The 14,384-nt window shown below is 42.4% G+C and overlaps 1 protein-coding gene across 1 annotated transcript; it reads right to left on the bottom strand.

Annotated features, from left to right (window-relative positions):
• Positions 1-742: 742 nt before the first annotated feature.
• LOC113165896 (circadian-associated transcriptional repressor) lies at positions 743-9,050 on the bottom strand. Its single transcript, XM_026365693.1, has 6 exons — positions 8,882-9,050; positions 6,328-6,787; positions 5,863-5,938; positions 5,032-5,110; positions 3,380-3,506; positions 743-2,391 (listed from the first exon to the last, which is right to left on the bottom strand). The coding sequence occupies exons 2-6, from the start codon at positions 6,745-6,747 to the stop codon at positions 1,999-2,001; spliced, it is 1,095 nt and encodes a 364-aa protein (XP_026221478.1). The 5' UTR covers positions 6,748-6,787; positions 8,882-9,050; the 3' UTR covers positions 743-1,998.
• Between the last annotated feature and the right edge of the window lie 5,334 nt (positions 9,051-14,384).

A 14,384-nucleotide genomic window follows, 5' to 3' on the forward strand; every position in this document is an offset into this window, starting at 1 on the left:
CTCAGAAGCTCCAGGCAGAATAATCAGAAAATTCTGTGCTGAGACATGAGACTGAGACTGAACAGTCAAACGTGAACTCAGCTGCTAGTGTAAAGGTAATATGGGACAGTCAAAGTGTTATTTGCCTGATATTTTAACTTGACTTTTCTATTCTTACTCTATATTATCATTTCTTGAGTAGGTACTATAGGTCGGATACTATAGTTTGTCTACAGGCATTCAAAACCAGATCAGGGTACGTATGAAAACTGTTTTCTCACCAAAGTGTTAACATTTTCTGAGAAATGTGAAGTGATACTGAGGTGGCATATTTCACTGCAGTCCTGGAAAAGCTGAAAATTTCTTCTACAGCAAAGCTGAAGTACTGAAAATGACATCCTGCCTCACAAACAGTAAATCTATTCTAATCCCCAGGAAGTAAGATCCCTTCAAGTGTTCCAGGTCGATTCACCCTATAATTGGTCTAACTGTGATATAAATCATATAGCACCCTTTTTTTTATTTTTTTTGAAGGTTAATTGACTGACTTAGGAGCTCTGCCGAGTCTTATTATGGACTATTTCATAGATTCCTTTTGCTGACACAGTTGGTCTTTTCTCTCATGTCTTAACCTTTAAAATAAGCCTTTTTGTGTCACTGTCCAGTGTTATTGATTTCATTGAACATAAAGGTGACAGCTGAGCGGAACATAAACAAACAGATGTATAATTTAATCACACCTCTATTGAGAAAGTTCACAATGACAACAACTGTAGCCATTTTTGCATCAAACAAATATAACCACATTTATTTTGAAAGTATAAAATTTCACACTATAAAGGCCACTTTTCAGGGTAAATTGACAACCTTTCTGTAAGATTTACACAGAGAAATGCCTTGTCCCTCTCTGGTGGTCTAGCATACAGTCCAGTTCTGTGGCAAAATAAAAGAATTGTTCTACTCCACCACAGAAAGTAGTTGGCAAGATCTGAATAATTTACTCAATACAGGAAAATGGCAGAAGAGCGAGAATTCCTGATTTGTACATCCCACAGAGGAGCGAGTATTCTGAACGTATTTTCTCTCTGTACTAAACTGGCTTACAGGCACAGCTTGATGTTACAGGCACTGTTTGCCTTCTACTGGGAGACTCGAAAAAGAAATCTGCAGTTGACATTCTTTACAATGGCACCAGTCAGGCCACGAGAGCATCCCCGTGGAGAGAGCATCCTCTGTCTGTACAAGCGGGACAACTCGTACTGCAGACCCCTCTGTCGGAGGCCATTTGGCTCACTGCAGATCTGGTGAGGTGTCCAGACTTTGAGTGTAGCGTTCACATTCCTACTCACTAACCGTGACATGGTGCCCACTGAGGTAGAACAGTTGTACCAAAAGACTTATTTATAAAGTATACAAATGAGTAACAGTCACATCAATAAACTTAACTGAGTGGAGTCATGGGGGTTTCAGGGGCATAACATCACATTTCACCCACATTTTCAGCACAATATGTAGACAACTGAAAGGTCTGGATTTCTGAACTACTCTCTTCCAGCACGAACTACTCCTGCAGTTGCTTCTCTTTCAGGCATAATGGCGGTTTCACAGATACTGAACTGGATTATTGCATCTACAAGCCGGTGGGAACAACTGAGTTATGAAATCACAATCTCGAGTGATCTCTGCATTTGAAATCTATCTTTCCCACTCTCACACACACTATTCAAGACTGCAAACAAACAAACAAACAACAACAACAAAAAAAACAAAACAAACGAAGATAGGTCAACAAAAGGGAACTAAAGCAGACACCTGTCATGTCAGAGAGGGCACATTCCCATACAGAGAGTACAACACGTTGGTCGATACTCGATACCACATTAAAGAGGAATCGATGACATCCCTTTTGAAGGCTGGAATGGGTTAAGCAAGCTGACTGGCTCCTGGCAAGGTGGGCAAGGCGAGGCTGGGCTGTGCGGCACTGTGTTTAACAGCTGGACACCCAGCCCTCTGTGTGGACTAAGACCAGCTGCTGTCCATCATACTCCCCGTCCCTTTGCGGGTGATGATGCTTTCTGTCGATTTAAGAAGCCTCTCTAGGCAGGGTGCGTTGATCTTGCCCGGAGGAGGCCCTCTGGGCACAGAGTCTGTCTTAGTGTGGCTGTCTGTGCTGGAGGACACAACGTTGTCCTGCGTTAGGTCTTTGTCTCTGGGTGACAGCAGGTGCCTGGGGCCAGCCTGGGCCTGCTCTGCTGTGGGGGAGCAGATGGGGGAGGTGTGGAGCCACTTCAGGTTACTGGCAGAGTAGGCTCCAGGAGGAGTGAGGTCAGTGACTCTCAGGGCTTTGGTGCCGACTGGAGGATCACTGACAGTGACAGGGCTCATTGCTGCTGGGGTGGACACTGGAGATAGCTGTCGAAACAGAAGGAAACATGGTTCAAATCCAATTTCCAGTAGTTTATTAGTCAGGAAGAATGTGGCAATCAGCTCCGGTTAGTCATCTTGTTATTCTGGCTTCATATTGAAGGCACCTCATAAATAATACACCAGTATCTGTATATTAACACAAACATGTAACAATCTAAATGGTCAAAACACAGCATATTTTGTACCACTTCCACTTTTCATTACTTTAATATAATCATCAAACAACATCAACACAGTATCTAATTGTGGCTTTAAAATTGATTTTTCTGTCCACTTGTGGGGACACAGGTAATGACACTGACATCATCTTACATTACCGCTTATATATTTAATTGGGCAGCTTTTAGCGAACAGTTGTCTATATACAAATCCAATCCAAATATCTGGCTGATTCGTCTGCAGACAGCAGTGCTGATAAGTGCAAAGAGGCTGATATAGAACAGTAAAGCTGCAGGCCTCGACGCCAAAACAATGAACGATGATTCTTAAAGAAACTGAGAACTCGAGTGCTAAATCCCTGTTATTCTAAATGAAATAAGTAATGAAATAAAGTACTGTATGAACAGTTGGCTAACTAACTTCAACGGCTTACTTGTGGTGACTGGAAAAATGATACTTTAAATTTCAGTTCATTAGAGGGTGTGTCAGGATTAGTCAGTGAAATAAATCCTCACCAATTAAATGCAGAGGAATGTTCCAGGGGATCTTGACCTTTCTGATCTCTTTAGGGACACTCCTCCAAAATTACCTTTTCTTCTCTGTCATTGTTCTCAGCAAACCTGAGACTGCACTAATACCTCTGTAAAAATAGCTTTAATCCTCCCTTCCCTGTCCCAGACCTGTGTTTAAATAATAATAGATATTTTAGTCCCTCTTCACTGCGCCATTACCATGTGTTCTTGGCAGCAGGCCTTGTCTTACTGAAGAGCTCTTACACAACAGTTGACTGATCACAGCTTTTTTACAACTTTACCTTCGGTTTCTTGGTAGAAACTGCTTCCTCTGTCTGTGTGGTAGCGAGTTCGTCTTGGAGTTTTACATTAGGGAACCAGCTCTTCAGCATTTCCTCCATTTTCAGAATGATATTAATATATTTCTCCCTGAAAAAGATGAAGGAAGGAGTAGAGAGAAAGAAATGAAGAGAAATATAATAAACTGTACACAAATCTGAGTAATCTTCCACAAATGTTGCCGACCTCTTCTGTGTAATCTTATCTCTCCATCAAGATCACACAGGAAATATGCAATCTCGAACACCTACTCTCACTCAGTAGAGCCTGTACCTCATGTTTCTTTAGAACATTTCTCACATGTTTTGAGTTCACGCGTGCCCTGGTGTAATAGTTCTGCTCGCCTCTAAATATAAACACCAAAGCCATAACGCTCTTCAAACTGCATCGCTGGGAGAATAAACTAACCGTGGTGACGCAGTTCTCGCTGGAGGTGGGCGCAGAGCAGCATCCCATTACCTCCCACCCGTCAAAACCAGATGGTGGGTAGGGATTAGCCCATGTCATATGATCAGGACCTTCCTGCTATACTCCATTCGGAACATGTTAAATTAATCTGAAAGGTTATCCGCAACAGTAACTGCTAAAAAAGTCACTTTGATCCTGTCTGCCATTGTGCTGCTGCCGGGGCCACCAGCTGGCAACACAGAGCAGGCACATGGAGCGGTAGAGGGGAGGAGGGGTTCAGTCCACCTTCCAGCCTCTGCCCCGGCTGTCTGCAGGGAAGCCGCCACACCCACTCTTTGTCTCCCCTATGAAGGCAGCAGCTGGTGGGTGAGGCTTCCAATTAGTAGGAGCCAAACTCGGCACACTTTATTTTATATCAGTACTCCTTGATGCAAAGTGTCACAGTGATAGGCCGCCCCGGCAGGACGCATATTGCTTCCCATATAGGTTTGACAGCTATCAGTCATGTCCCAGCTTCTCAAATGTATTATTTTACATTTTCATAAATGAATTCGCATTAGTTTTTCCCACTGTTGGGTGGATAAATGGGATATTTTCATTCATTTTACATATCTTAATTCATATTTCAGTCAGGAAATGTTCTCAGTGATATCTTGATAGTCATATCACAATAAAAATAAATTATGTCATAATCAACTCATATGCTCAAGGCCATTTGGATGGGACTTTCTCCTGTGTAGGGGTGATATCATACTCCATTATACTGTCTGGCCAGTGGAGAACTAATCAAGCAGACACAAGTGTGCTGCTCCCACAGTGAAGCCTGATACATTTTTAACAAGATGCCCAGCTATAGTGAAAGCCATCTCTGCAGTAAATTTATCCTCAATGTGTCAGGGTAGTAGCTCCTTGCAGTGAAGCCTGCTGTGAACCATGTGTCATAGACGTCCTGGAGGCTGCTTTAACCCACAGATAACAAACAAATGTTCCTAGGAGTTGTAATGTCTGTCATATGTAAGTATTGACCATATCACACTTGTAAATCTGAAATGATTAGAAGTAGGTCCTATTTTCATAAAAGTCATAAAGGAGGAGTATACAAATCTCAAAATGTAGCTAAATATATATATATAATATACTAAATGTTATGAGATAGAGCTCATTGTTATTTGTAGAACAGTATGTAGGTCAATCTGAGGACACTTACCCCATGCAGGGGTTCTGCAGGACACCCATGATCCTCTGAATCCTGTCCATTGCCACACTCTCCTGAAAACTGCTGAGCCCTGCAGAAGGAGAAAGTTGTACTATGAGCCGCATGAACTGTGTTGACAGCACGGCTGAGTCTGTGGAGCAGATGGGTTGTGTGAAATGTAAGTGTGTGTTTAAGAGAACAGACTCCCTGCCTTTGTGGCCAGGAAGTGTTGGGTCACACAAGGTTTGGGTTTGACAAAGTTCCCAAACTAAGCAGTTTCAGAGCCTGCCTGAACATGGTGCTACTTTCCACAGACACTTCTAATGCCTTTCTGACTACTCAGATACAGCAGCTGCTTTTCTGGAGACTGCAGTACAGTATGTTCTCACTTGTCTCCACTGAGGAGCTAATTTACAAGGAAGTTTGACATTTTGTGTTCAACTGGTAAAAAAATAACATTTAAATTTGTTTTTTTTTCACTCCTGAAGAGAATATTCAGAACAGTGTAGTTGCTAAATGAACCTCTACACAAAACCAAATCCAGTACAAAGATGGACACACACACACACACAGGAAATACTTGTGGTTACTTGATAGTCCTACAACAATGCGTGTTTCAGACATCTTGTTCTCAAATCTCAGGGACACATATTCCATAAAGACTGGCACGCTGTTTATCTAGTCTTTTGTTTCTCCCAGAGACACAAGAAACACAGGAGCACAGAGAGACAGACAAAAAAAGGCAAGAGATGCTGGCTCAGAAGCGATTGTGTTTAACCACATGAATCTGTGGAGATCTTTCTCATGAGGAATACAGAAAAAGATACAAAAGGACCGACTTACGTTCTCTGTATCTCCCTGAACGAAGGCCATTCAAGATTGATGAAAGTGGATGGATGTAGCATTGTAGTTCCACGCACTGAAAATGACAATAGATTCATTTGTATGTGATATCTCTGTCAAACTGTGTTCAACAATCTGATATCAGACCGGCTTCTACAAGCAGTTAGTTATTTCAATATATAAAAGTTGCTCAACGTGAATTAGATAAGCCCTAAACTCCGCCTTTTGTTCTGCTGTTTTACTGTGTTTGACTTACAGTATGGTCGAATGACTCTAGTTCTGCAGAAACCATGACTAGTTCTGCTTATAGCGTTATAGGGGAGGGTCATCTTTACTGGAAATGTCATGCATGAGGCACTCTGTAATACCAGATATAGGTGAAATGGCACGCTCTACTTTTGCTGACCTCCAAAACCCTCCCCCCCATTACTGTAGGAAACAGACATGAGTCACAGAGACGCTCACCTTGCTGCTGAAAAATCTGTCTTTCTCTGACATGTTTGAAATGAGCTGCCGTTCCTTGAGCTCCTCCTCTGTGGAGCTGTGGTGTCTCTTCAGTGCTCGCTGAGTGTTTTTTGTGTTTTCTCCTTGTTGTGTTTTATACAGTCCAATGGTGCTGTCTCTGTCCCAGGTCTCTGTGCAGCTCGGGGGAGATCCCCGGCTAGAGGCCTCCCTGACCTTGCTAAAGTGTCTGTCGGCTTCCTTCACCTCGCTGTTTCGACAGCAGCTGCTGTCAGACGGGCCCAGGTGTGGAGAGGCACCGGGGGATGGAGAAGCCTCCGTCTCGCTGTGCTGTCTGGTACAGTCAGGCTCCTGTTTGCTCTCATTGTCCTCATTGTCACTAGCCAGCCAGTCAATGGAGTTGTCCGAATCTGTAGCAGACATCCTCGGCTGCAGGTTTTAACTAGCACTGACCATCACTGACCTGACAAAGAGATAGTCACAGTTAGTATAACCCAACAACGCAGAGGAGCGAAAAGCAGCATCGAGAAACTGAGGCTAAAATGTGACTAATCCGAACCCTAAAACAAAACAAAACAAATACCCTGCATATCAACTGGGCAGAAATGAATACAGACAGAGGCACAGCAGAGCCCTCCGAGCAGATGGAGGCAGTGAGACCACAGTTGTTGAGACCACAATGACCTGTTTGTTTTGCAGATGCGACACCTGAGCCAGTAAACATGGAGCCACTATCAAAAGCAAACACCAAACATCCTAGTGTCAACAACAATCCTGCGCAGCCCTCGATCGCTCAAGGACAGTGTTTGTCACTGTAAATCTCCACGTCGTGATGTCAGAGAAGAACAATTTTCTATATTTTGCAGCAGCCAGCTTTAGTATTTTCCCCACTATTCAGGCTCTGTCAGCTGGCCTGCCAGCTGCTACCACCGCGCTCATTCATAAACACAGTTAGCTTGTTTATTCATAGGGGCAGGGGTCTGCCACCATGACAACCAGCGCCTCAGACAACAGACCTCCTATCAACACAAGTGACACTTGTGAGGGGGGAAAAAGAATTTGACAAAAAGAGAGACTGGCACTGTGGGTTTACAACGTGAAGACTGCCTTGTGAATAAAATCACCTCGGACTGAACTGAACCGCTCCCGGGATCTTTACATCTCTCCATTATGTTTCCTCGGCGATCAGTAGATAGAGGAAGTGAGAACAGCATTTCTCATCACATGGATTATTTTCGGTGTTTGAATGGTTAATGTCTGTCACGTCTCTTGTTTCCAGTGAAATTTGAGAGTATAAGTTAATTGCTCCCTTGTTCTTTGTCTCAGGTCGACCACCTTCTGATTTCATTGTTACAGCGGAGGGTGGAGCAGAGATTTCCTAATTTTAGAAGCTCTAACACTGCACCAGCACAGAAGTATTAAAAAGAAAGAAAAAGAAATGTTTCTTATTGCAGGTCTTAAAATATAAATCCTGTGTAACATGAAAATAAAAGATTAATGAATACAGTGCTCAGGGACACGGTCGTGATACATTGGTCAATGTGTAATATTATATCAAGAGTATATTACATCAGTATTATTTAAAATTATACACAAACATATACATTCATATCTGTGAACGCTGTCCATTACCAAACTCAAACAGATCCAGCAGCATCCTATAATAAGATTTACTTCTCTGTCACATATGCTTCTCTATAAATAAATATATCAATACAACACCAGGAAAAGCAGCTACTGCCTTTTCTCTTTCCAAATAAAATCCCGGCATATATTCAATATATGCGCAAAGACATAATACAAGGTGTTTTGTATGTTTAATGCCAATTCATTCTGTAACCAAACATACACACACACAACACTTTCTCCTGTATTCACGTATCCTGGGACTTTGAATACACCACACACAGGCCTCCAGTTTCTGATAGGAATTCAAATAGCTGCTGTAGCACTGATAACAGCTTCTGGTTAAACCCAGTTTTAACGTGACACACATTTCATTGATTAAAAAAAAAAAAAAAGAGAGAGAGAGAGAGAGAATTAACTAGCTGAGTCTTTATGGTCTCCATGTTTCCATCCACCTGTGTAGGTGGGGCATGTGGACAGAGATGCATACCGCTTAATACATATCCTCACTAATATAAAAGAAATGAATAAATATGGATTATATGAGAAAGTTTCCTGTATGCAGAGGTATCATTTCATTATCAGTCCTAACAAATCTATTTCCCCATGTGTCCGCCAGAATGCAGATTTTAAATCAATTGGGTAACAGACACAATAGACTTCCTCGTTAGTAGTAATTTGAAGGGTTTTATGATAGAAGAATAGATGTAATCGTCCTCATCACGTCCAAACTGTCCTATAATTCATCCTTCAACGCCGATACTGTAACTATTTCAACATATGCGATCGTCGCCTGTGTCAAATTCCTCTGGATGATTTAATAAAAAAAAACAAAAACAAAATAAGATCACACTTATTGCGCACATATAATAAGAGTGTGGTCCTTAGGGTGCTGTGACGATGGAGGTCTGGATTAGCGAGGGGTACGTACCTTCCCAGGATGGAGCGGCTGGTCCTACTCTTCCTTTGTTCAGCGGTAAAATCCAGCGGGACTGTCGGTGCGAGAGCAGCTGATGTGCTGGACGTGCGGCGTGCGAGTGAGGAGGCAGCAGCTTCAGCCAGCGATCGAGCCCGTGTTGCTTCTCCCGAGGCAACGTGTCTGGGAAGGCGGGATCAGAGGGGAGCCCCTCTCCTATTTGCTCCTCCAGCGCCCCCGACTGACAAATCGGCTGCGTCGCTCCGCGCAGCGGCGGAGCGATAGGCGCGTCCGGTTTACATATGCAAATGACATGGAAATGACACAAACACGTGGACACGCGGATCGGTTTCATTTCAGCAGCTGGGTGAAGAAGTCAACCCAGGGCTAGTTCTGGTCATTCTGCAGGCATTTCTTCTTCATCATATCATCTCAACGATGATGCCCGAGTGCCAGCACACTGAGCGGGTTTTTAAAGGCGCAGTCAGCACATTTCAGGAGCCACTGCGTCAAGTGTTGTGAAGTTTGCTCAGGGACACTTCAGCAGACAAGGCTACATTCAAACAAAGACTCTCTTATCATCTTCCTGTGTTTTAAATGAATGTAACAAAACCATACTCTTAACAATACTTAGCAACTGTGTGTACTTAAAGTATCATAGTAGTGGCAATTTTAAAAGTACTCATCATGTGGAATAGTGTTTGCCAATTTTAATATGTTTCCGTAAACAGTAATCTTACTGATATTTATCTATGATAATGCATCAGAATGTATTAACTGGTTTGTTTTCTTATGCAGAATTTGAATTTGAAAATCAAATAGCACCTAATGGGGGCGGTGCATGTGGGTTAAGGTCAGCTAAGTCCAAACTACAATATTTTTACCCTGAAATACCCTCAAATGTGTACTAAGCCAAAGGACGTTCTTCCTTTCTGCCACTGAAATTAATTTTTCAGTTTACATGGATATAAATAATCAATTTAAGTAGTAATTCTTTTATTTTGTTCATCTTTAAAAGCTCATTTAAATCCTACTATAGTCATTTTCTGAAAAGCAGAACTTGTTCAAATTGGACATGTAAGTATATTTATATATATTCAATCTGCATTTCTTTTTTTTTTTTTTTTTTGACACATTGATGGTAAAAGCATGACTCACACGACCACTGTTTGACTGCCTGAGAGGGTGGGATAAGAGGCCAGACAAGGATCCTGAGCCTGGAGCCAGTGAGTCATGAACCCTCTCGCAACAAACGTGATCACGTGCGTTTGGGAGACGCCCACTCGAAAGACGAAATAGCTCACAGCCTCCTCTCCTCGTCTCCTTCAACTGACAACTAGGACAAACTGAATTTAAAACAACACATTTCTTTCCCTCCCGTCTGCGGAGTGAACAGGTCACATGTGAAAAAGCACTCGAAGTTGTTTACAGAGCCAAAGATGCTGCCCAGACCATTAACAACTGGGTTGTCTGAGAACAAAGTGCAAAAGGACGTCTTGGACTGTTTTGTGTGCTTTTTATAATAAGCACGTACGGTAATTAGATTCTAAGAAGATTTTGTGGGCAAGTGATCATAGAGGAACATTTGTGACTATTTTTGTTTTATGTGAAGCTGTCAAAGTGAGGAGTAGTCGGGGCAAAGGCAACAGCAGCACCGTGTCCTAACAGTGGGTTTACCCATTACTGCTGTGTTTTATTCACAACCTGCTGTTAACAATCTGCACCACAGACCCCACAGCACCCATAAAGCCAGTCGAGGTGACCAGTCATGCTGAATTTTGAATATCTCTGTAAACTGCTGCAATCTTTTAAACATCCCATAAAGAGTCTCCTGTCGTTCTGTTCCCCAGGCACGGATCCTCTGGTGACCCCAGACTTTGTGACGGCTGAGAACTTCCTACAGCTTCCCAGCAAACTCATTTCCCTTTTTTGTCTTCAAGGCTTACATGTCACTGTGGAGTACATCACATCCACTTCAAAGCACAGGAAAGAGACATCTACTTTTTTTTTTTTTTTTTGATCAAAGAGATTTTTTTAGGCACATGCGTGAAGCACATTATACTCGAGTCTGTATTTATATATGAAACGGATTCTCACAGCTACTTTGTTTGTCGAAAGTGTTTAGAATTAAATCGCAGATTATCCTGAATGTTTCGGTAAATCTTCTGTGTGATCTCCAGGAACATTTATGTATTAACAATAATCTGACTCCTTTCAGCTGCACTGCAATTTGTCATCTGCATAAAGAACATTGCAATTTGCAATCTCCCCACAAAGGGAACTCTTTTATCTGTGCATTCTCCTGTCAGGATCTGAGATGACTCACACAACACAAACTGGCACTGTGATTTTCTATTTGTTAGGGAGGCTGGCTGATTCTGGATCCCACAGAGACTGAATGTTTCCCACTCTCATTCATAAAAAAAATGAAAGCCAAATCAGAGACTCACGCCCACTTTATTATAGGGCATACACTAAACATCTGTCCAAACCCTCCCTTTCAGAAAATTGCAGCACGTGTGCGTGGGTGCACATCAATGCCACATCGCACTGCATGGGTTGAGAAAGCCCTGTGGAGCTTTGTGGGTTTCATACCTGTTTGTAACCACTAAATACATTCACTGGAGCTGGGAGTGCTAGCTGTCAGCCTCAGATGACCTTTGTTTCACATGGATGCTGCTGCTGAGAGTGTGCAGCCTTATCTGCAAGTAGGCTAGAATTGGATATGGGTGTATATTGTATGTGAAAATAAAAATATGATTGTCTGTGTCTTCTCTTACCAGCAACTGTCCTCTACAATGAGCTGCGTGTATGACTCAGCTCAGCACACCTTGGCTTCGTGCCATAGGCTGTCCTGTACCCAAATCTGAACCTATAGTGACGTGTGAGTCTGCATTGTGTGCACAGACCGTACACACTCTAAATTAGGACACCAATCAGCAGGCAATGTGCAGCATGGTGCACGTTCTGACTGTTCACCACTAATAACCGCAGTGTTACCCAAGCACAAGTTTTGGTTGGAGCCCGGAGGGAGGAGAAGACAGACCGGAATGTTCATAACTGTGTTGATGACAAGTGAAGCCGCTGCAGGCAAACACAAACGTAAACACACACATGTGAGCTGTGACGGTGCAGATTGAACCTTTACAATACGAGCACATGCCATGCGGACACGGGTGATGTTGGGACAAAACATTCAGCCCTCGCAGCATTTCACAGTATTGTAATAAGAAGATTACATAATGGTTTCTGTAAGGGGTTTCAAGGCCTTGGACCAGATGCTTCAAGTCACCTGTCATCTTCTGAAATAAATAAATGTCTGCCTCTAAGAATTAAAATCATACTGCAGCTGTCAGCTCTGCTGAACAGAACTTTGCAGCTTGGATTTCAGACAACAAGTTGGAAAACCAGATGATCTTGTTTTATAATTATCTCCACAGGTGCCCTGCGTGTAGACAGTAACAGAAAGTCTGAAATCATGAAATGAATTGATGTTTTAAACAAGTGTGTTTCTTGCATCATCAGTGAGTCCTGTGACTCGTGTTAATCTTGCTTAGAGAACATGTCTTCCACTTCTTACTAGTGTAGTTTACTCCTCCAGATATGTCATCCTGTTACAGTAAATGCTACTTCTGCTGAGTTAACCCCACCCACACACCAGAAATGTGACTGCACATTGTGTGGGCATGCTGCAGCAGCGTGGGGGGTGGGAGTGCCAGTTGTGTCTGGCAAGGCTCAGCCAATAGCGTTTAGAGTCGGTGTTAGAGGTTACGTAGTCAGAGGAGAAGTGGTACTGGGCTCATTTTCGTAACTTTAAAGGGTTGGACTTCTGGCACCCCGTCATGTACCCTCCCTCTCCCTTTGTGGCTTCTTCCTGGTGCAACTCGACTCAGTCACATGTGCTTCTCTCAGAGCGAAAGCTTTCTGACCATTTTCCTCGCAGACAGTTCACATGCAGGCAGTTAAGTATGTCTGGCAACCAATCACTGTCAAATCTTTTATGGCTCTGTTTGTGTGTGTGTGCGCGTGTGTGTGTGTGTTTATATTCTCTCTAATGTCTGAACGGCTGCCAGAGCAGCTCAAGAGACAGTGGGATATCTATCTGCAGGGCTGAACGTTACATGTGACTGGGGTATATTTTAACTGGGTTATGTAAGTGCTCCAGCCTGCGCTCTCCACGCACAGATGAGGAGGGCTACGCATGATGCAGAGGACTGTGAGCTCACTGCAAGCATTGCTTTCTCTGCACATTGAATAATTCCTTCAGTAGACTGAAACTTGGGCCAATACATAGATTTTACATTTTTCGTTTCCACAAAAAAAAAAGAAAAACTGTACTGTACTGTGATAGATAGACTCTCCCTTGTGATTCATGTTTTTTGCGGCTTATCTTTGCTATCAGCAAATGCATTAATATTGATTGCAGATGATGTAACATTTTGAGTTAGTGATAACAGCATAATATAATCTTAAAGTGAAGGTTAGGGTTACATAAGGGGATGTCTGAGAAATTGAAGAAGCAGGAATCAAAAAAGTGAACCTGACACAAGCACAGACAACTCTATTCACATGTATCTGTCATTCTTAAGTGAAGATTGATCTGTAGATTGTGCTCATATGGCGTGAAATCAACAGATAACTAGGTAATCATTACATGTCGACATGTTACAGACACTCCTTGACAGGATGACCAAGTCTTTACTTGAGGCTCCCTGTGGTGAGTTAAAGAGATGGTTAACAACAGGCTAGCTGCCAAATCTATGTCCAATGTAGAACTGCCCACGCTCCCTCTGCTAGCACTTTTATGGGATCATTATGTGGGCGTTTCAGTGTGAGATCTTATCTAGAAGTGATGTGATATGGGCTGATGATTTCTTAGTAGGCAACCATCCAACCTTACTTGGAGAAGACCTCGTGATCATACTGTAGTTCTTTTACCTGCTACTTTATCACTGGCCTGCTCTCACAGTATCACACACGTACTCTTTTTTTAAAATTAAATGTCGTTATTAAAAGTGGTCATCACTATAGTTTCTTCGAGCTCCACATGATGCCATTAAATGTCTTGTTTTGTTCAATCAACAGGCCGAAATTCAAAAATATTCAATATTACCACATTCGTAAGAAGACAAAAGCAGCAACGTATTTAAACAAATCAAAATTGTTGTATAATATATAATATGATTAATTTTCTGTAATTTAAATTATACAAGAGATTAATCAACGCCCATGCTATGTTATAATTAGAGCATCTCATCGTGTCTTCCTGCAAAGTCAGTCCTGCAGAGTTCTGTTGAATGTCACTAATAATGTTTGTTGTTTTACCTAACCTGGAGAACAGGACCCAGATCTGGGAGGCAAAATGCCAGAGTGCAGTTTAACCTTGAGATGCCTCATAGTCACACCTCACAGAGTAGCAGAGATGCATTACTCACCCATTCAGAGTTACTTTACAGTGCTGTTTAGTCAGAACTCCGAAATTTCCATCCTCAACAGATCTTTGATAGTGCAGGTTGTT

This window comes from Anabas testudineus, chromosome 6 (genome assembly GCF_900324465.2).
Source record: "Anabas testudineus chromosome 6, fAnaTes1.2, whole genome shotgun sequence".
In the NCBI taxonomy this organism is placed as follows: Eukaryota; Metazoa; Chordata; class Actinopteri; order Anabantiformes; family Anabantidae; genus Anabas; species Anabas testudineus.

Bases quoted from the DNA above. Each gene is read 5' to 3' on its own strand.
- LOC113165896 (XM_026365693.1), bottom strand. From the start codon at position 6,747: ATGTCTGCTACAGATTCGGACAACTCCATTGACTGGCTGGCTAGTGAC. The intron at 5,939-6,327 runs GTGAGCGTCTCT...TGTCATTTTCAG, and splicing joins ACAGATTTTTCAGCAGCAAG to TGCGTGGAACTACAATGCTA. The intron at 2,392-3,379 runs GTAAAGTTGTAA...CTGTTTCGACAG, and splicing joins TTTCTACCAAGAAACCGAAG to CTATCTCCAGTGTCCACCCC.